Source organism: Lepidochelys kempii, chromosome 3 (assembly GCF_965140265.1).
Source record: "Lepidochelys kempii isolate rLepKem1 chromosome 3, rLepKem1.hap2, whole genome shotgun sequence".
In the NCBI taxonomy this organism is placed as follows: Eukaryota; Metazoa; Chordata; order Testudines; family Cheloniidae; genus Lepidochelys; species Lepidochelys kempii.
The window spans coordinates 82,853,939-82,877,276 of record NC_133258.1 but is presented as its reverse complement, the minus strand read 5'-3'; the positions used below and the strand labels follow the sequence as shown (position 1 = coordinate 82,877,276).

At 40.6% G+C, this 23,338-nt stretch overlaps 1 protein-coding gene across 7 annotated transcripts in view; it reads right to left on the bottom strand.

The window, feature by feature from the left end:
* The window catches only part of FOXO3 (forkhead box O3), a 153,085-nt gene extending 130,859 nt beyond the window's left edge, over positions 1-22,226 (bottom strand). For 5 of the 7 annotated variants that reach the window (XR_012158011.1, XR_012158012.1, XR_012158010.1 and 2 more), the window contains exon 1: positions 20,290-22,220. Coding sequence is in view for 2 of the 7 variants with exons in the window: in XM_073336948.1 (XP_073193049.1) it covers positions 20,290-20,859 (570 nt within the window). In the remaining 5 variants the exon portion in view is untranslated. Of the gene's footprint in view, positions 1-20,289 lie in introns of all 7 variants that reach the window. The other 2 variants (XM_073336948.1, XM_073336946.1) reach the window with 2 other exon arrangements.
* Positions 22,227-23,338: the final 1,112 nt, after the last annotated feature.

The window sequence follows — 23,338 nt, the reverse complement described above, 5'->3', positions numbered from 1 at the left end:
AGACTTGCAATGACTGGGTAGAAGGTGGTGCTGCAGATAAAAGATTGAGGTACACTGGCAAAACTTGTGTAGAAAAACTTGCAAAGGGCCGGCTTTGTAATAGCTTGGTTCACAAAAATGCTATTAGTCCCTCATTTTTAAGAGGATAAAAATTCACCCACATATTACCAAAAGACAAGAGCATCTGCAGTGGTTATTGCTGTCACCATGGCCCTCGGAACATATTCATGTGAAGTGATTCTAATAATTTTCATTATAATACTATACAAGATGTTACTGTTAGATTCTGCATTTTCTAAAACTCCCCCCCCCTTTTTTTTAGTTTGTTTTCCCCCTCTTTAGTTTAAACATGTATGGTACAAAACTACAAAACCAAACATTAAAAACATCTTGGAATCAAAAGTAAAGGACTTCTGCAATATAGTAGATTAAACATTACCCCAAATTAACTTGCTTCAAGATCCCAAGTTTATATTTCCAGATGACCCAATGATATTTTTCTAAAAATATAAACGGCACAAAACTTTTAGAGTATGTGTTATAATACTGCAAGGAAAATACTTAGCAGAAATCTACTGTTTAAGTTCCCTCCCCAGCACAAATATCTGACTCCATATTGCAGTAGAACACCTCAATTAACAGTCACCCATTCATAACAAGATTGTGATGCAGCTGTAAGATTCCCCTACAGCAAAATCCCGCCAATGCTAGTCATTGATCCAGCAGTATGCTCTAGCTCAACTGCACAGGGTGTCTCCAATTCTTGGAAACATTACATCCCTCACTCCCTCCCCTCCCCCCAAGGTCACAGCCTCTCAGAAAATCCCAGTACATCATGACCCAGAGATGTGATTAAACAGCTGTTATCAATAGTCTGGAGCACTAAAGCACAGTATCTGAAGTACAGCAGTTAGTACAAGTGAACCCTTTAGCCTATAGAGCCACGACAGTGGCCTTGAGAGCACTGACAGCGAATAAAATATATATTTCACACTAAGGGGGGGGAAACAACAGCTTTGACTTTGAATTGTGTATGTACCTGTGCATGTGCTCATTCACATTATTTCAACTGAATGAAGTTACAGGTACATAAAGAAAGATTTAAAACATGCAAGCTGTGTGCAAATCTCTGTATTTTTTAAAAGCAAATAAATGGTTGATCTTACCATTACATGAATTGATCCAACTCCCAATAAAGTCAACAAGAATCTTGACTCTAAGGCCTGTCTACACTATACCTTATGTCAGCATAATTTATGTCACTCAGGATTGTAAATAAACCACCCCCTGAGCGACATAAATTACACCAATAAAAGTGCCATGGGGACAGTGCTACATTTTCAGCACAGCTGAAAACTCTCTAGTCTAATAGGAGTTGGGTCGGGCCCTAAGAAAGAAAGGAACAAATTCTGTACCCAAATACATGGGGTATATTGCTGCATATTTAAGCATCACCTTGCAGTTTTAGATAAGGGATCAGACGGATTCTCTCTGTATTTCCTATCTCAAAAAACTGCTCTCAGTTTTTCATGCATATGTGTAGTATTTACCAAGCCTATTCAAGAAAGTGCATAAGGGTAGGAGGAGAGGTTGAAGAGTTCAGGAAAACAGGAAGTTGCCAGGAAAAATCTCCTTGTATTTCCTATTCCAAATATGCAGATTAAAAGGCTATGTGCTAAAGGCAGGTATAGATTGTGCATTGGCTGTGGGCTCTATATCTTTATACTTTGCATATTATCAAAGAGCTTCCTCCTACTCTTTCTTCCCACCAATTGTTTTTGAAAACAAAACCCTCACCATTGATATTAGAACAATTGTTATATGTAACATATTTTGTCAGCATTTTTAGGCTTTGATGTTTAAAACCCAGGTAAAAGGTTAGTGTGTGGGAACTGGGGGGCGGGGGGCTGAGCTAAAGTAAGAGCCCAGGTAACTCTGCAGTGAATACACACCCTAGCAGACGGAGTAGGTGGGGGCTTTTATGAGACAAACTCTGCTGACTTCACTGTGGCACCCACTTACATTAAGGCCACATTTGGCTCTATCACTATGAATTGACACAAGTGGCCATTTGTGTAGATTTCTCTCTTTCAAAGCCTTGCCACTCTCACTTGTCCTTTTCACTAACTTGGTAAAATAGGAAAGACAGCTGCCTATGGGCTTGCTAAGGCAAGAGGGTGGCAAATGGAGCACTTCTGCAGTTCAGCTTATAACCTGTTGTTTTTAAGTCTGTTTTTACTTGAAGTATTTCCCTTCACTAACAAATGTATCTCAGAATTACGGGAAGGTTGGAAGAAACTATGATTAATTCACTCCCATCTGTCACAAAGCAGACAAGGAATAGAATTCTAAGACTTTGTCTGAACTGCTCAATAGTTTAACTACTGCTCTGTTAACATCATGGGCTGTGAGTACTGAAGTACCATCCTAGATGATTTTTACTGTTTAGCGAAGAGCCGCAGCAAAACAGAAATTTAAGTCTGCATATTTAGGGCCTGATCCTGCATCCTTCATACAAACAAACAATCCTTACTTCCCAGGGTGGTTTGATTGAAATCAAAGCGACGTTAGCATCATGATTTAAATCAGCAAGCAGGAAACCTTGATTTACCATATCCATTTTAATTTTCTTTTGTATTTGTACTTTCTAGTTATTTTCCTAAAGAAAAGCTGATTCTCATTAGTTGGTACCCATAAAAACATGTGATTTGTAATATAAATATAGTTTTTACACTAGATTTGGTGCTTCTTTTTGCTAACCAGGAGAATACACTATATCCATACACATTTATTTCAGCAATTATACAACGTACATTTATTTGTTATTTTAATTTTTAAACTTTGTATTATGTTAGAAAATGATGAATGATGTATTTCTTATTTACTAGATGATTTTTTTTTTTTTTACTTGTGATTTGTGTCGAGCTCTATTTGGACAGAAATTACAATTCAATTAAAAAGCACAAAACCAGCATTTTAATTTATGTATTAGTTAAATAAAACTACCTTTCTGGATTTATAAGAAAAAAGTTTATCAAAAACATGTTTATCAAAACATGTTTTACATTTAAAACTAACTGAATTATTAAACAAAGGAAGTATTTTATCTGTAGTTAGTGAACAGAACAAATTGTTTCTGGTCACCATGCCCTTCAAGATTTTATAACCAGTAGATCTCATCTTCTCACCCCTGGTTTTTATTCGTATATTGAAAGAGGACACCAGGATTTCCTGCTTTTTCAACTCCCCATTGATTTCCTAAATTTGAATTGAGCTGAACTAGTTTAACAGACTGAAATAAAAAATCTATTCTCTTTGCACCTGCAAAAGAGGCTACTGCTGTGAAAAGCTGGTTTAGCACTTCAATAAACCCTGGTTCCAGATGTTTTACCAGTGACTTCCTCTGTTCAGTGGTCTGTTTTTAAAAAAAAATTTGGCAACAAACATGTACTGCTTAATATTATTATTCTCTAATTAACTTAAATTATTTTAATATATGATAGTAAATTTAGGCCTTACCATAGGTTGTCAAAATTTCAGATTTAATTATAACTTGCTTTTAAAAAAAATATAAACCTGTATTTAAATCAAAAATTCTACTTAAATTAAAAAAATCAATTTTTAAAAATTCATTTTTTTTATCCACCTTGTTACTTACACAAGTAGTTCCAATGAAATGGATACGACCACTCAAGCAACTACACAGTTTCATAAGTAAAGCAACAGGACTACTCATAAGTAAAACTGTAAATTATAGATGGTACTGGTAGCTCTGCCTATACTTACGGTTGCCCAACACTTCCCATTATAAAACCCTGTTTCCACTTGCTTATAACGATGCCAAACTTTAACAGCTAAAGTTTCCCAGGCTGGCAGCTGCTGAGGTAATATTTTTAATTTTTTTTTCAAGTTTTAACAAAAATTGTTCAGTTGTTTCCGACAATGACATCAGGGATAAATACATTGCTGTGCTCGTGTTAAAAAAATAATAATCTTACAATAGTTTTTTTTTTTGAGAAGCTCTAGCGTCCCATGCTTTGGAGCCTGACTTAAAAATTTGGTAGCAGGTTGCCTTTGTGTCAGGGATACGCTTTTTATTGTTTGCATGAAAAACAGGCAAAAATTGGCCATGTTATAAGCGTCATTTTACCATGTAGGAAACATTTCTCTACGTTGGCCTTAACCGTTGCAAGCAGACAGAAGTGTTGATTTATGCTCTGACTACCTCTAAATTAGGCTACTTCAGTGCCCTATTTTATACAATTCCTGACAGGTCACTATTTTGTACAAAAAACTATTGTCAGAGTGTTGCATGGCAAGGAGTCTTCACAGAAGTAGGAAAACTGTTGCCAGTGTGTCACATGGCAAGAGGAAACTTCACAGTTAATGCTCTAAGGCTAAAATTCTTAGTAAATAAAGGTACTAATTTACGTGAGATCCAAAATATGTATCATACAATGCACAGGACAAGATTGAAAAAAATGATCTTGAGGAAGCCAAAATAGGTCATTCAATCAGTGTTATTCCCCCTTCATTTTAAACACAGTACAAAGCAGTCAACTAGTTTTTCTTGCAATTAGCATCATCTTCTTCCCTCCAGGGTCTAAAATATAGAAATGGAGCTGTTCTTACCGTACAGGGACCTAGCTTTCCTACCTAGCAGTACTCCTTTTAAAATTATATACACATGCAGTGAAATCCTGGCTCCACTGACTTCACTGGGACCAGGATTTCACGCACAGTATTTATCTTCTTGGATTCCTCTTCCACATTCAGAAATGGCAGGCAAAATTAGGGAAAAAATGTACACATCCTCCCACAGATTGTAATGAAGTCTTATGGGTATGCACAGGAAAAGTTCTGTCCAGCTGGCATGTCCAACTCACCTACCAAGGATGGTTGATATGTTGTTGAGTCCTAGAGGAAAGGGAAGAAAACACTAGGGGCGAGGAACACTTGCATTTTGGAGGACTTGAGTGGGTGGTGAGAGACATTCAACATATATTTTAAATATATTTTAATTTTTAAAGATACTGGGGGAATTATTTTTTTAGATTAGGTAACAATTTTATTCTGCCACGTATTCTAAACTGCACCTCCAGGTCCAGTATATCTGATTTATAGACACCTCATAGCTAATCACTTTTTGCATCAAGTTCGTACTCCTCCTCTCACTCCTCCTACATCACCACCTCCTTGTGCCCCAAATAGCTTTGCTTTGCCTGTATTGAAAATGGTCTCCCTTTGCCCTTCAAATACCTCCTTAAAACACACTCCCTTCCCCGAAGACTTTTAACAAACAGTACCCCATATGGGATTTCTACCCAATTGCAAACACGTGCAATCATCTAGTATATCATTTTAATTTGAACTGCTTTGTCTGTGGCTGAGCTAAGTTGTACATGCTTTACAGAGTGATCGACATACTGTCAGCAGAATAACAACAGCAACAATAATACTGCTGGATTTTGAGATGTTAGTCACTGCTTAAACAGAATTTGAAATCTCCTGCCCTAGCCATTCAACTCTCTGAGATGATTTCAATTTTACACTCTTGGATAGATTAAACGTCTCTTTAATTTGATTATGTTTACAGCCCAAGCTACTGAAAAGTAGCAGGTGGTTATGGGAAATTCATAAAATTATCATTTTGATGAATAAAAGACGACCATTCAGTTGGAAACCTGACCTGTTCGACAAATGGTTTTTGAGTTTCAGAAGAAAGTGAAACTTCTAGTAGAACAGATTTTGTTGCATAAAACTGGGACGGTGAGTTTACATGTCTCAGTTTACACATCTTGTGCAATGACTTGAAACAGCACTGTCTCCTCTTGCAAATTCCTGGAAAATCTTTTGAAAGTCAGAGCTGAAGTCTAGAGCAGTCTAGGAAAACAAATGGCAGTTGAGAGGCTTTCAAGAAACCACACCACTGTGCCCAGAGCGTGACCAATCTGAGAAAAAGTGACAATTTAGGAGCCCTGTTAAAAGTCTCACAAAGGCATTGTTTGTATTACAATATTCTCCTCTTATCAGAAGGCAGCTTTATGTACTGGGCTTATCAAGAAACCAATGAATACAACAGGTAAATTGCCTCCATGAGGTGCCAGCAAACATATATTTATGCTAGAGATAGGTCTATACCAGAACTTCAGGCATCAACTCGCACAAACTTTGGGAAAGTTTTGATCTGAATTATATTCTTGCTAGGCCCATCCTTTAGCAAGATTTTAAGAACCAGGAAATTCAACTTCCATAAATACTCTAGGTCAAACTGTGAGACCAGAAGCAAATATTCTGAATATAAACTGCAGAAACTTGAGCACTGTTCTATTCAAAAGCATGGGCGGAAAAAGAGGTAACGGTGGGGGTGAGGAAGGAAAACTTGCTTACACACTTCCAGATGGACTGTTTTCGTAACGCTACCTCCTTGGGGGAGAAATTTTCAAGTACAAGCTGCTAAGTACAAATTCTTCCAAGAGTCCAAGACCTTGATCTTGCCAAATGGCTTTGGACAGATAATGTGGCTCCAGAGAGGTGCCAGGGTGTGTGTGCAGCATTGTTCTCACTACATGACCAGGGCCTCAGTCATTTGGAGTTTTATTCTGAGACTGTTGGAAACAGCTGAGAGAAGCACTGACCAATACAGCACCAAACAGAAGGTGGAACAATGGATGTCTACAAGTCCTTGAATTTGTAGACACAAGAAACCAAAGGGAGGTTTTCAGCAACGAAGTGGAAGGCGAAGAAGAAAAAGACAGATGTGAAACCTATCCTGCTGTCTGAAAGGGTAAACCAACATTTTCTGTAACATCTCTGAAACAGAAAGATTTAACTGGAGAGCTCCAGGCGTAGATGCATTTTGTTCATGACTGCTGCAGTTATACCAAAAGAAGCTGATTAGAGGATCAGGAGGTACTGGGGAAATGATCAATAAAAAGACGGACTGATGGATTAAACTTTCTCTGAAGAATTTAAAATGAATATTCACCTCTGAATTAAATGAAAATATTGCTAGTACACATATTAAAAGCCCTCGACTTTTTTCAGACCGTTGTAAACTACGCTTTGCTTATTAACAGTAAATCCTTGTTGTGATGCCCACAAGTACGACTGTTTTCTTTGATACCACCTAATTGATAGCACAGCCAGAATAATACTGAACAGACAGAACAACCCTTTCAAATTTGCACACAGATACAGATGACAGAATCAAAATTATAACTGAATGAGAGAAAGATGCAGAGAAGGGGTCTAGATGAAATGCAGGGGTGGTGCTGGGGATAGCTAGTACTAGAGATTGGAAATCAAATATCTTTGTGGTAGTAGTCATGGTGAAGAGTGGGCTAATCCATACAACATGATCCATAAAGAACACAAATGTATCTCCACAGATTAAAGGCAACATTTCCAAGGGTGACCACTGATTTTGGTTTCAGAGTAACAGCCGTGTTAGTCTGTATTCGCAAAAAGAAAAGGAGTATTTGTGGCACCTTAGAGACTAACCACTTTATTTGAGCATGAGCTTTCGGCTCATGCTCAAATAAATTGGTTAGTCTCTAAGGTGCCACAAGTACTCCTTTTCTTTTCACTGATTTTGGATGTCTCTGTTTTTTCAGTGCCCAACTTGGACCGGATGTTGAGCACAGGAAGCTCCTTTTGACTTCAAGTTGAAATTTGCTTTGAGATATTTGTAAATGGCATTCACTAGAGAGCCTCTGAACCCTCTGTGTTTATGCTTGCAGAAAAAGTGAATCTACTATTTTCAGTATTAGTCTGGTTTAGCAAAGCATATTAATTATGAGACTTTGGAGACTCATTACTTTGTTTCTGGTTATGAACACACCATGCACATTGGTCAGATTCCCTGTCAGGTGTTAACAATGACTGAGCAGGGTACAAAGAAGCTACACTAGAATTTGCATCCGAATTGTAGCAGCTCCCCCCAGGCAGAGGCTTCTGATCTATGTGGATAAACAGGGGAGGGTGGGAACTGTATTGTCAGAATGAGTAATCAAACAGTTTTCAGCACAGCAAGGATAACAGTGAGCCCTTGAAATAGTAATGCTTACAATCACAGACTGAAATTGTGTCAAAACAATCTTCTCAAGTACAGCTATATTGAAGTATAAGTTAGAGAGGACTTACATAGGTTACTTCCTTCTGAATAAAAATGAAGTTATAGAAGATGACTCTACCTCTTCTAAAACTAAAATGTTCTATACAGGTGAAAACTGTTATACAGTATAACTGTGCAGGAATCTTGTACAGCAAAACTCTCCATAAAGATAAGGGGAAAAGACAAAACACTCCCCCACCCCCTTCCGCACCACCCCAAAAAAACAACCTCTGACTTTTGGAAGATGCCTATCTACCCAAGCTGCAAGTTGTATCAAAGATGAAATTCACCCCAACCCTGGGAGCCCTCATAAATAAGGGTCTACTTAAATGGCGGAGAAATCCCACATTTTTCACAACTTGGTCATGGCATAAATAGCAAATTTCACAGGTGTGTTCATACAGTATATATACAACAAGTATTGTACTGTACTACTATCACCTTTACAATGAGGAGTGAAGAAGTGGGTTTTTTACCCACAAAAGCTTATGCCCAAATAAATCTGTTAGTCTTTAAGGTGCCACCGGACTCCTCGTTGTTTTTGTGGATACAGACTAACACGGCTACCCCACTATACTTACTATCACCTTTGCAAGTTGCCCTGAATAAAGAAGGCTGCTAAATGAATTAGTAATAATAAAGTATAATACACAAAGTTGTACATAAAGCTTAGAAATACATATATATGCTTACTTAAATAAAATAGTCCATTTTAATTGTTAAACACCGGCATGCAGCATCCACCAGCAGTTGCAGTTCATTTTTTCTGTCTCAGTGGGGTGAATACCTGTCCATACATTGAAACTGCACATTCTGCATCCACAGAATTGGTAGGAACTGTAAGGTAGCATTTTGTCAACTTGTAGAGATTTGGAAACCAATCAGAAACAGAGTCCCAAAACTGAGTTACTTTTACTGGCATCTGGCATTCTTTGACAAAGGTCAGGTAAGCACATTCATTGTCATTATCTTTCTCCCACCTCAGGAATTGCTTGAATTACCTCAGGGTCAAACCACAGAAAAGGCCCCTGATTTGGGTTGAAAAAGTGAAAAGCACTCAAAAAGTAAGCAGCTGGTTGTTTAAACAGAGGTGGAAGTGACTGATCATACCTGTAGTAGTGGTTTAACTTTTCTGCTCTTTACTGGAACACTTCTTGCCTGCAGCTATTTTCTGTTTGCCAGCCTGAAAGTTGCTCCGATGCCATATCTCGGATCAGATCTATTAGTTTGTTGTATGCTTTGTGAATCAAAACCTGCCGACTTTCAAACCATGTTAGAAGCTGCATGAACTGGACTGCATTCTCAGCCACGAACTTCACCTGGTCTTCAATGTCGCTCAGAGACTTTAGGCAAAGACTGTGTGCCTGATGTGATTTCAAGCGCCTCACACCCAAAGTGCTGCTGGTAGTATTTAATATTCTTTGCATGGTGGTAAGCAACTGCATTAAACCATGAATTTCACCTTGTGATCACTTCAGGTGGAAGCATCACTGCTTGGCTAACACTTTGATTGGCCTTGAATCGTAGTTTACAGCTTAGACAATGCTTGAATATTTTTTTAAAAGAAGAATCCAGCATATCCACATGAAGGAAATGTGTGCACAAGAGATCAACGGCCATTAAAAGGAAATGTGCATTACAGGTAACATGAATTACACTGGGCATCGTTCCTTGTAGTACATCAGAGAAAGCTTTGCACATGTACATCACGTCAGAGAGAAATGCTGAGACCTTGCTGAAATCTAAGCCTTAGTTTACAACAACCTTTACTACAGCTTGTGATTCAGTTGAAAAATTTATGAAGTCAAGCAGAATGGTTCTGTTAGGAAAACAGGCATGCAGTTGTCTTTCCAGCTGCCAGATACAAATAAAAAGTGGAGTAAGTACATATCCTGTGCATCTTTTTCTCCATCAGCTACAACTGAAGTGGAATTATATTCCACCAGCACAGATTTTGTAGACTGAACATGCTTCGCAATTACTTCTTCTAGATAATCTTGGCAAAATTCGTTTGCACATGGGAGCTTTCTAAAGTACTCTCTTTGTTTCAGATTATCCATTTGTTTCTGAAGGTATGTTGACAGCAGTGAAGGTCTCCACTAACTCCACTGTAGGTTTCTTTTTGCTAAACTACTTTCTTTGTTCTTTTAAACAGTGTGGCCACCGTCGTGAGTTTTGTGTTCTGATCCGTAGCCTCTGCACATGCTTTTTGGTTCATAGGTGATTCAGAATCAAAATGACGATCAATCATGTTTTTTCTGAACAAACCTAGAGTCACGCTGCGAGATGAACAAAACAATTCACCACCGTCTGCAGGTAAGGTTCTTACTAGGTGCTGCTTCACACGACTCAAAGCAGAAATGTTTTTTGGCTTTTGTTGATTTGTCAGCCATCTTTATATGCAATAACGATCCTTTCGCTCGACCTGATGGCTCCCGTGCTCACTTATTGTCCTAACCATTGACACAGTCTCAATCTAAGATCTACTATATTGACTGTCGTGCTCACTTCAGTCTATGTCATGCAACTTGACAGACACTCTCAATCAACTATACACTATGATGATTGCAGTGATATTGCATTATAGACATCTGTTTTTGCATTGTGGTAATCACAGAAGTTTTGCAGCACATTTATGAATAATACATATTTATATTTTGAAGGTTAATTTAGCAAACAATCCCGTATTTCACAATTTCAGTGAAATCCGCAAAACTGAGAATTAAGTAGGCCCCTACTCATAAATCTCTATACTTTACTTACATTTTATATTAAGGACTTATGTGGCTTAGGTAGTGCATAGGGCCTTGTGCTGAACCTCAGCACTGGGGGAAATTTCACCCTGAGAGAGGAGGAGTTTGCAAATAATTAGTAAATTCTACATTTACAAACTTTTAGCTTTGAGACTAAGTCTCAGGCTAGGGCTACACCACACAGTTAACGCAGGTGATTGGCACTCAGGTCTGAGCACCCAAGTTAGCATAGCCCAGGTTTGGGTACTTCCATAGCAAACGTCTACCTGTGTTACTGTGTCCTCATTTTTCAGAGTAACAGCCGTGTTAGTCTGTATTCGCAAAAAGAAAAGGAGTACTTGTGGCACCTTAGAGACTAACCAATTTATTTGAGCATAAGCTTTCGTGAGCTACAGCTCACTTCATCGGATGCATACTGTGGAAACTGCAGAAGACATTATATACACAGAGACCATGAAACAATACCTCCTCACACCCCACTCTCCTGCTGGTGGGATGGAAATTGTTGAAATTGTTGAAATCATGGTGGAATTGGCCCAACTTGATTATCATACACATTGTAAGGAGAGTGATCACTTTAGATAAGCTATTACCAGCAGGAGAGTGGGGTGGGAGGAGGTATTGTTTCATGGTCTCTGTGTATATAATGTCTTCTGCAGTTTCCACAGTATGCATCCGATGAAGTGAGCTGTAGCTCACAAAAGCTTATGCTCAAATAAACTGGTTAGTCTCTAAGGTGCCACAAGTACTCCTTTTCTTTTTGTGTCCTCTTGTTTCTGCACTCACTCATGTGCATCTGAGTGCATAACCCAGGGCTCTTTGGGCTGAGCTGTTCTAGGATTCTTTCCCAGTCAACTGTGTCAATTGAAAAAGAATGTGGGAAGGGAACTGGAGGAATATCAGTATTTGAGTAATTTTATCTGCATCCTCACTGAAAAGTGGATGGATTCCAGACTGAGATAAAGTGAAGCCTGGGCTCTAACCTGCACCCCCAGTCAGGTAAGCTAGCCTGGGCTTAAAGCACCCCAAATCCAGGCCAGAGATTTTCTGTGTGCATAGTAGAGGAAGTTAAGGCTATAAAATCGGGTAAGAACATGTTATGTAGACATACCATCAAAGTCTGTACTATCATGGCTTTTCATCTCTCAAAATTACACTCAGATTCTTCTCTTGCTTGTTTTCTTTAGTTCTTCAATAAACAATATTTTAAGTTTGAATTTGATTGTTAATGTTGGGGTACAGGTGCTGACTGAGCACCCAGAAAGAAGAAAATCTCTATTTACAGGTAATCAAGTGGGCGAACAAGTCCAGAACTACCCTTGCTCAAAAAAAAAGGGGGGGGGACCTTTGGAGGATCTGAAATCTCTGTCTAGAGCTAGAGTCCCATACTGACGTACAAAGAGTGCACACTCTCAGACTATAAGGATGCTGGTGTATGGTTAGAGGAATATAGATCAAACTAATACAGAAGGTCTTCTAGTTAAAATAAACAAATGCCTTTAGATCATGAAAGCGATGTTCCAAAATTATTCAATTTAAATAATTTATTCTTAATCATTTATTCCATGTGGTAGAAAAGCTGAGGCCAACCTGCCATAGCATGAGAACAGAGTAGAACACAATGATAAATATACAACAATACAGAAGTAAATACAGGTCCAGTCTAGACAAGGAAAATAAGTTGTGTTTGAAAACATGTTAGGTAACACGTTAGCTAACAAGTTTTTAAACATGACTCTGTACCTACCATTTAAACAACACCTTCAGTAACATATTAGCTGGTCATGGTCAACTCTAGAAAGGAATCTAGGGTTCACAACAACCTGCTAGCACATTTTTAAACGCTGCTGAGCCTGTTTCTGGTTTATATTAAGGCCGGTTTACATCTCTATGGCAGTGTAAAGGGTCTTAATCTCTCTAAACTCTAAAAGGGGCCACAGGCTAAAGGAAAACTAGGCCCCTGTCTTTGTTTACCCTAGGTGCTACGTGGTGTTTAAAACATGTTAATTAACACGTGTTAGCTATCATGTTTGCTAAACACACCACATTTTCCTAGCCTAGACAGGACTGAGAACTATAGCGTGTAGTAATGGTCAGGAAAGTGTACAAAAATGAAATAGCATAAATAATTGTCATTAAACTGCTGTGGTGCTAAGCAAGCAGTATTGAATTGAATGATTTTGCACATAACTTGACAAGTTACTACTAAACACTGCAATACATTTCGGTAGCCACACCGAAAGCAACCCAAACCCCAGAGTGTTCTGTTATCAGGTAGGTCATTCTGCACACTTATCAAGAGCTCTGTCTACCTCTGCTGTGAACGCTATTTGGGCCTCACTTAACATTTTCAGAACCTGTGATTATTTGGGGATAGCGACATCAGCTGAGGTGGCAGACACATCTGTATCAGAAAGGCCCTTCAGTAAAGGCATTCCTCAGTTGAACATGATTGGAGAAACACTGTCAAATAGCTCCATCGCACCTACAATAGCTACTACATGGATGCAAATGTTGGAGAAACTGAGCAATTTTAATGCAGGTTATTCAGATATCTAAAGCATAGGTAGATGAGTTAACAGATATAAGATGAAATAATGGATGTAAGATGGTCATGACCATCAGTTTATGTGCCTTATTACCTACCTCTGACTTCTACTGGAAGGTTAAAAAGAAAGCAAAAAAGATTTACCATTTTAAATAGTGAAAAGAAAAGGAGTACTTGTGGAACCTTAGAGACTAACAAATTTATTTGAGCATAAGCTTTTGTGAGCTACAGTTTGGATCATCTTCCATCCATCTGATGTGAGAACTGTATAGTCTGCCAATTTAGAATTTTGGGCAGGAACTGTGTAGTCTCTTTATTTTGTTCAGTTCTGAGTACACTGACCAAACTCACTTAAATAGTTCACCAAAGCACAACACACTAAGGCGTTGAACTAGCAAAGCTCTGAAACATGTATTTTAAGCATCCAAGTAATATCGCAGAAGCCCCAAAGGGCTACTCACATGTTTAAAGTTAAACATGTGCTTAAGTGCTTTACTAAATGGCTATCTAAACAGTCATACTACAGTTCCTTGTCCACACACTTCTGTATGAATCATTAAACTACTTTAGATTTCACATAAAAATAAAGAATATAGTACAAAGCTGGAAAACAATTACTCCAGATAGTCGGGTCCCAGAAAAGGGAAGTAGTGCACAGAGTGCAACTGATGCGATTCTGGTAAATTTCATTCTGCTGCTCCTATTAGGCTGTGTCTACACTTCCACTTTCAGCGCTAAACCTTTTGTGGTGCAGAGGTGTGAAAAAACACACCCCTGAGCAACAAAAGTTTTAGCGCTGAAAAGTGCCAGTATAGACAGTGCATTATTGCTCGTTCGGGGTGGGTTTTTTTTAATCGCCGGGAGAGCTCTTCCCCGGCAATAAAGCGTGTCTACACTGCCCATGTCACAGCGCTGCTGCGGCCGTGCTGTAACATGGGTAGTGTAGACATAACCTTAGAGAAGCTAAGTGCAGTTCCTACTGGAAGAGAAGTGAGAAGGGAAGAGATTGGTGCTGCTCCCTCCCCACAGTCTTTCAAAAACGGTGCTGACCTTGGATGTCACTGAGGGCTTGTCTACATGGGGAGTTATTCCAAAACAGCTATTCCTGATTACCTATTCCTGGCACATTTACCAGATATCTAGATGGATAACTAAATCTCATAGACAGAGGCTCATATCAAAGACGTGTGGGACTCTCTGTCTACACATAAAAAATAATCCAGAATAAGGCAGGATGTGAATTTAAACTATTCATTAACTATTGCCAGTTACTATACCTGATTAATTGCATGTGTGGATGTTCTTATTCTAACAGAAGACTGCCTTATTCTGAATTAGCTTAATCCACTTTGAAGTGAATTCAGATAATTTGGAATGAAACATGCTTATTGCAGAATAAGAGTGTCAATGTGTGGAATTAATCAGGAATAGCTATTATGGAGTAACTCCATGTGTAGACAAGCCCGCAGTGACATTTAACAATTACAACATCTAGGTAGGTTTTACAGTCACTAAAAACAAAGCTGAATTATAGTATATTCATGTTTGGTGTCACCTTTCAAATAAAGTTTCCAAAAACAATTACACATACTAGTAACTGGTCTTTATCCTTCGTAAGGAACATGTGAAAAACTATTAGGCTCATGATACAAAAATAAAACAAAACAAATGGTCTGCATTTAAACTCAGGAATTATTGGTAGATGTTCATAAAGGACCAATTTCACAGTCTTGGGATTCTGCTCAATAAAGAGGAAAATAGTCCCTCTAGTGTACTCTTCATGTAGAGAAAGAATTGAGTTTCACAAAGTATTGCCATAAGAAGTTACAAAATAATATTATAGCAAGAGATACCAAAGTACTTACAGAAGTTACAGTGAAACTGCACATTCCTCCAACCTACATACAAAGGTGCCTGAAGATACCATTCAGGGCAGATGGAAAATATTGAGCAAAGGAAGTTACTGAATCCTGAACAATTTAACAAAGTAATAAAAATCAGTTCTAATACACTGATTTTGTGAATGCATATTTTTAATGCAGCATTTTGATGTGGCATTAGATACTTTCATTTAGAAACTGAACACGTGCAAGTCTGGTGAACAGGAACCTCTGTGGTAGTAATGATAAAATTCGCCTACATATTGTGCACTGACAAGACACTATCAGGACATGTGCTTCTGTACAACAGAGCATACACAGTCTCTTTCTTTCAAAGCATTTTTTTCATAGACATCAAATACTAAAATACTCACTTTTATCACTCTTCAAAGCAGTGAGCAGATATTGAATCATATATCTAAATAACTGTGGGTGGTTTGGAAACATATAGGTCAGTATTGAAAAGACTGCATGTGAGTATACTAGAGTGTATGCTGCATCTAGGAAGATTTATTATATTACTGCACTAGTTAGCTGCCAACCACCATTAGATAAGCTAACATTCCAATGGGTTGCGAGTGGGGGGGGAAACAAATCAGCCTGTTGGTGTGTGAACTGGACAAATCTTATTTGAATTAGAGGAAACATAATGTTGTCTTCCTAACCACACCTGAATATTCATTTCTGCTTTAATGCCCTAGGCAAAAAAAAAAAAAAAAGCAGGTGAATGATAGTTGTAATTTTAATTTATAGCTTTTAAAGTCATTGTTCTGGGGGAGAATAATCTAAGATAGTTTTATGAAGTATGTTCTTCTGCTGATTACACTGGAAACAAAATTAATATTTCATATATAACATGTATGATAATAAAACTAAGTTATCTTTTTCACCTTTATTTAAAATGACAGTTTCCCCTTTTGATGCAAGCGGGAAATAACACTGTTAAATGTGTTCTTTGTCTATGAAGCTCAAATTATTTATATAATAAAATAATTGTAGACTATGGTAAAAGGCTTTCTCATACACAAATCTTTATCATTTTTAAAATCTCAGTTTCCCTGTCACTTTTCCCAAGGTCCAAAGTGAAAAGCTTAGTCATATGTCCTTTAAACAGTTATATCCCATACTTATGAGGGAAATAAAATGATAAAACAGTGTATATTCATTTACTGTGTTTTAGATACCAATAGGATGTCTACACAGCAGCTGGGAGGTGTAATTCCCAACACAAGTATATGTATGCTCCTTACTCTGCTTGAGCTAGCGCCTAAAAAGAGCAGAGTGGCCACGGCAGAATGGGCAGCAGTTCAGCCTAGCCATCTGAATACATTCCCAGGGCAGTGGGCAGGACTTCACTCAGGCAGCCAGCACAAGACACCACCTCTGTGGCCGCACCCACGCGTCTTTATTTAGATGCTAGCTCAAGCCGTGCTAGCACACAGGAGCTGGGAATCACTCTCCAAGCTACTGTGGAAACAACCCATTTCAGATGTAGATGGAGTCTAACAGGATTGTTTCCACAAAAAAGTAACTGATATTCCAGTCAAGAAACAGAAAGATCCCTGTTTTAAATGCATATGCACACCTTAAAAAGAACACTAATCCTGTCAGAAATTAAAACCTCTGTTTTGGGATGCCTGGCAGATTATTAGCTCCTGACCTCTCCTTTCCCGACTTTATCACATTCCTATCAGCCACACACACACATATGCACAGATTGCTAACAAAATCAAACATGTTACCGTCAGTTTCAAAGACAACTTGCACTCAACCATAAACAAGATTTTGAGCTTCTAATGTGCCCTCATCTTCTGATGAAGGTCATTTTAGAGACCAGTGAGAAACTTCTGAACTAAATTATATCAGTGAAATCTCAAAGGATCCAAGTTTTTAATATTTTAATTAGCTCCGAGTACCAGTTAATACTGCACAGAAATGGAATCAATATCAAATTAAAAGTATAAATTGTCAGAAAAACTGCAAGCGTATTAAGCATACTAATCAATGTTAGCACTTTGCATGATGGCCAAGATCCTACTTCCACTAAAGTCAGTAGGAATTTTGCCACCAAATTCAATGGAAGTAGTATTAGACCCTATACATTATAGGTTGTGTTATAATTTTTAGTTCCATTTGATTTGATATCATTGACTGAAAACTCAAAGTATTCAATAAAAGACTGGATTTGTCATAGCAGATAAGACAGAACAGCTGAGGTCTGAAACCAATGCTTTTGCAAAGGACATAAAGGTATATATTTGAAAGCAAGGATTGTCATATTCGATTTAAGCCTTATCACACTCTCTATCATGCTTGTGGAAGCTCATCAAATTCAATGTATAAAATAGGCATCCAATTTTAAAATGCATCTGTTTTTAAGATATCAGTCTTGAATTAAACAACTGGCCTTTTTTCTTAAAATATTTCCCTAACCTGAGTCAAATGCAGTGCAAACATTTTTCCTGTAATGCTCCATTTGGGAGGGGAAAATCCTGCATCTGTATTCAAATTAATTTCCTAGTGGTATGTCTTACTCAGAAATCAAAACATAAGAATGGGTTACTAGCATGAGAATATATGAGACTCTTCCAGCTTATACATTTCCAACTCATTTGTTTTATATCATGTAAGCTCTCTATTATTTGAATCAAATAAGGAGATTTAGCAGGAAAGTTAACTTCTATATAATACTGTATGCTAAAACTTCCTCAAGAATCCTCCTCCTATCATCCACTAAGACGCTCAATCCTAAATGGCACATAGTGGCACCACGATGTAATTTAACTGAACCAGTCTTCCCTCCTTTGTAAACAGCACCTACATCGTGCAAATGCCCATTCTTACTGTGCAGCTGCAACATTTAAATAAATGGCATTTTAGCAAATGGCATACTAACAGATGAACATGCAATACCAAAGCAAACGCTTTTTGTAAAGTACTTTTAAAATGTTGTCTACCCAATATTAGCTACTAGTAAGACCTTTATTTTAAAAGCGATCTTCAAAAGCAAAAGCCTGACTATATACAATGTGTTTTCACATGCACAAAGTAAACAATCTGGAAAATGATTTTTTCTCTAATGTCTTTACGTTATAGTAATCATAGGTGTGATTTGTAAAAACTGTAAATAGAAATTTCTCAGATATGTGTGATTTTTCAATTGATGTTGTCCCTATATGCACTAACATACCAGGAAAAAAATTCCAAACATTCAGAGAAGTCACCCTTTAAAGAATTCCACCATTAATTTAACTTTGTAAAGAAAAGCATATACCTTTCTTGGCTTTTTTTGGGTGGAGGGAGGAATTTGAATTTTTCTTGAAAAACTAGTAGTAATTCTATATTTGAACTCTGAGATTTGCATCTGTATATTTTTGGCCTACTACTGTCACATGCAACAGCTAAGATTCCTATAATTGAAAAAAATTGAAGAAAACATATTTGTCTATTTTCAGTTTGTTGTTTTGATCATTTGACAGCATTCTGTGTATAGTCTTCCCACTGTTTCCTCTGTATTTAGTTAATTTTTACTGTTTCTGTGAGAAACAAGGTGGGTTAGGTCATCATATCTTTTATTGGACTAACTTCTGTTGGTGAGAGAGACAAGCTTTCGGGCTTGCACAGAGCTCTTCTTCAGGTCTGGCTGAGTCTTCTGCAGAGCAAGGGAAGAAGGGGGGACTTTTTTTTCCTCCGAATTCAGAAAATGCGATTGTAAAACCACAAAAATTGACAGGTTTCAGAGTAGCAGTCGTGTTCGTCTGTATTCGCAAAAAGAAAAGGAGTACTGTGGCACCTTGGAGACTAACAAATTTATTTGAGCATAAGCTGTCACGACCTACAGGGGGATTCCAACGCAGATGTGGTCCCCGCAATTACTCTTAACTCATTTTTAACTGACTAGATTTCAGGTTGACGGTGTCCATTTAAGCACATCAGGCTAAGCACACCGAGACAATTCGTCCAACAGTTAACATTTTATTTGGCTGCAGCAGGGTCACTGTGATCTCAGAGGCCACGCCACACACCCCCTTTAAATCACGTGCCTCGAGCATTAAAGAAACTGACGTGGGCCAACAGAGAGGAGTCAGCCAAGTTCATCTAAACAGAGAGCCCCTCTCCCAGCCGAGAAGCCGCCTGTTTCGCTAGTACATAGTGGAGGCAGTCTGGGTCACTCTCAAATTAGCAAACATCAGCTACCGGTTCAGTCAGCAGCAGGTGCTGGGGCCCGGCCAGCCAAGCAATAAGAAGAGGAGTCTCACCAGAGCTTTCCAGGAAGCTCATTGGACTCCGGTGCCTCCCACGTTTAATATTTAACTGGAGAACCGTGCAAGGCAGAGTTTGCCTGGCAGATGTCACTCCAAGGAAGAGGAAGGTGCAAGACGAGGAGCTCAAATGGTTGAGAGGCCCAAGAGTCCAAGGTCTCCCCCGAGTATCTGCTTCTTGCATTTCAAAGGCAGGAAAGCCCTACTCCCCACGCTCCCCCGGCTGGTGCACTGACGGGCCCGCTGCCTGCGAAGTGAGGGGCTGGGATCGAAGTATTGTGCTCCACGGACGCTGCACGAACACGCTGCTCCTCAGCGTTACGCGAACAAGTTAATTACTTTAATTCCGGCCGAGGGCGCCTCGGTCACACATCGCCCCTCCGACCAGGGGGCCAGCCCGCCCCGTGCCACGCCAGCTCCTCCGCACCAGCGCACCGGGGGTGCCGCACACGGGCCTGCTACTGGGTTTACCTGGCTGAGCGCGGGCGCTTCCCCGCGGGGACCGCCCCCCCCTCCCGCCTCCTCCCGGGCACCCTCCCTGTACCTTTACCCCGGGACCGCCGCCCGAGAGCCTCCCTAGCCCCCGTCCCGAGTGCCACTCCTGCCCCCCCGGGGCACCTCCCGGCCCCCTGCCCTCTTCCACCGGGGCCCCCCCGCCCCGCCGCCATCGCTCCGCCACCCCTCCCCTTCCAGCCCCCCTCTGGTCCCGGGGCACCCCGGCCCCCCTCACCTTCCAGCCGGCCGAGCTGTTGCTGTCGCCCTTATCCTTGAAGTAGGGCACGCAGCGCACCATCCAGTCGTAGATCTGGGACAGGGTGAGCCGCTTGTCCGGGGCGCTCTCGATGGCGCGGGTGATCAGGTCGGCGTAGGACAGGTTGCCCCACGCGTTCCGCCGGGACGAGCATTTCCGCGGCGCCGCCGCCGCCGCCGCCGGCTGCCCGCCGCCCAGCCCGCTGCCCCCGGCGGCCGCTGCCCCGGGGGCCTGGCCCGAGCCCTCCGTCCCGACCCCGGACAGCGGGGCCAGCAGCCGCGCCGCCTCCTCCGGGGCCAGCGCTTCCCCTCCGCCGCCACTGCCGATGGCCATGGGCGAGCTGCCCCCTTCCTCCTCGTCGTCCTCCTCCTCGGGGATCATGGAGGCGGCGTCCGCGGCCGCTTCCCCCGAGGGCTTGGCCGGGCTCGCCTGCAACTCAGGTCTCTGTAGGGGCCAAGTGCAGGAGCGGGGCCGGCTCTGGGGCTCGAACTCGGGGTCCAGCTCCACGTCCAGGGGGGAGAGGGGGGCAGCGGGAGACGCCTCTGCCATCTTGGCTTCCCCTCCTCCCGCTGCTGCTGCTCCTGGTGCTGCGATGGGATAGACAGGTCCGGACCCCAGTCCTCCTCCTGCCGCTGCGGATCAGTGCCTACCAGGCAGGGGGGAGCGAGTGAACATGCCACTCTCCATTAAAGTCCTGCAGCCTCCTGCCTTCCCCCGCCCCCTCTCCCAGCAGACAGTGCACGCACACACACACACAATACCACTAATAATCACAAGGCGATCAATAAGGGATCAGGCAAGGCCAGAGGTTCCAGATGCGCCCCTTGTGCGCGATGGGTGGGGGGGATGGCGCCAGCGGCAGCCCAAACGCAGTGGAGTTGGTGCAGCTCAGTGGTGTGTGTTTGTTTATGTTTCACTCCATGCAGCTGCAGAAGCGCTCCACTGGCAATCACGCTGTATCCAGCGGAGAGAGACCCCTCCAACACCACCAAGCCTGCTCCCGGCTGCTCTGGCAGACGTGTCCCTTTCTCTCTCTCTCTGGCCGGGGGAAAGAGAGAGGGGTCCTTCAAATTACATTGATGACTTTTTCCTCCTTCAAAACGCCCCAGAGGGAGCTGAAGTCTTAATGTACCTCCAATCGCACACTAGCATTTGCCGTACTTATGCATTCCACTTTCCAAAAAATATACAGATCTATAGATATATATATACAAAACTAAATTTCACAACCAACCGAACAGGGGAAGAAAAAGCCACTCTGGATTTTTTATCCTTTTTGCGAGGAAAGCAAAACAAAAACAAATCAAATCACCAGTCTTCCAACAGGTCCAGAAGCTTTAAGCCCTCCGTCGGGCTGCCAAGAGGATGGGTTTTGTTCCAGCATCAACACCACATTCATAACCTCCTTGCTCCTGCTGCTGCCATCTTGACAGTTTTTCCCCCCTCCGCTCAAGTCATTTAAAAAACACTGGCAAAAGGGACAGAGGAAGACACATCGGCAGGGGAAGGAGGGAAGGGGAAGAACCAGCAGCAACCTCTACCCTCTCCAGCAAAAATAAAGATCCAGATTCACAGGAGGAAAAAGCAGTGCTGGCGCATGGTTTCCTGATTCTCCGGCTGCTGCGTCTTCGGCTTCTAGTCGCCTTCCCTTTAAAGGCAAAGGAGGAGAAGGCAAACAACCGCACGGTACCTCTGTAAACAGAAGGGGAAAAGCAAATGATCTGCCAGGGAGAAATAATGCTGCTGCTGCTGCAGCTCGCCCGACCAGCCTGTCACCCTGCACTCTACTGACTTCCACATTCCTTCTCCTAACCACCACCAGCAGCAGCAAGCAACACAAAGTTATAGACGCACGCAGCGAGGCTCAACCTAACCATACAGCAGCCGTGTCCCCGCCCACTGGGAGGGCTGATGAGCTAAGCCGCAAGCAGAGGGGCAAGTTTCCAAGCTACTACAGAAACCTGTGTTATCATAGAGATCTGTCTCTGTCAACTGCTCTGTTAATAGTCTGTCTTTAACTCCTCGAAAGTCAGGACATTCAGAAAGTAGAGTCAGAGTGTGTCATATGGTATCAGGCCATGTATGTTTCTATCACATTGCAAAGCGATACAGACTTAAAGAGACACCACCCTATTAACTATATAATATTGTAAAGCCCAGTGCCTGGCTACAAACATCTTAATTTATTCAAAGTAGAGGGCGGGAGAACATCTAACTTACTTTTTTTTATTAATCCACTCTGCCACTGTCTCTGTGTGATCTTGAAGATGTCACTTCATTTGCTGTACCTCAGTTTCCCCATCTGTAAAATAGGGATTATATGTATTTACTTCATAATGGAGTTGTGGGGTATAATTGATTTCTGGTTGTAAAGTCCTTTGAGATTCTCATATAGAAGTTGCTGTAAAAGTGCAACATTGTATTTTTGTATTATTATTATTATACTGTTTGTTGACTTTCTGTATTTATCTCATTTTGGACAATGCAAATAGACTAATTAGTATCACTTCTGTTTATAGTTCATTTTAGTCAGATTCACTTAGGTGCTCATCCACTAACACATTATTTCAATATATATTGTTTGTAATCATTTCACTATTGGGTTGTAAACACAACAGAGGGGTTTTTTTGTTGTGTTTTGTTTTGTTTTGCTTTCGTTTTGTTTTAAAAACTGTTTTCATTGTAATATTTGTTCTACATTCATGGAATTGTTTCCCTTGATTTTAAACTTTGTAAAAGTTATTTTTAGAAAATCTATATTTTACGCCAAATATAATATGACAGTGTCTCTTCAAAATTTCATTCCGCACTTTGAGTGACTAGGGGAACATGTTCAGACATGTATGTATATGCATATAATTCCACTTGACTTCCTCTTTGGAGTACATACTGTAATAGAAACCACTCCTAAATAGCTCCATGGAAGGCTCTGTTAATTACTTCTACAGTCTGGCAAAGCCAACGGGTATACCAGATATAGAACTAGTAACATAAATGTAGGTATAAATATACAACATAGCAACATAAA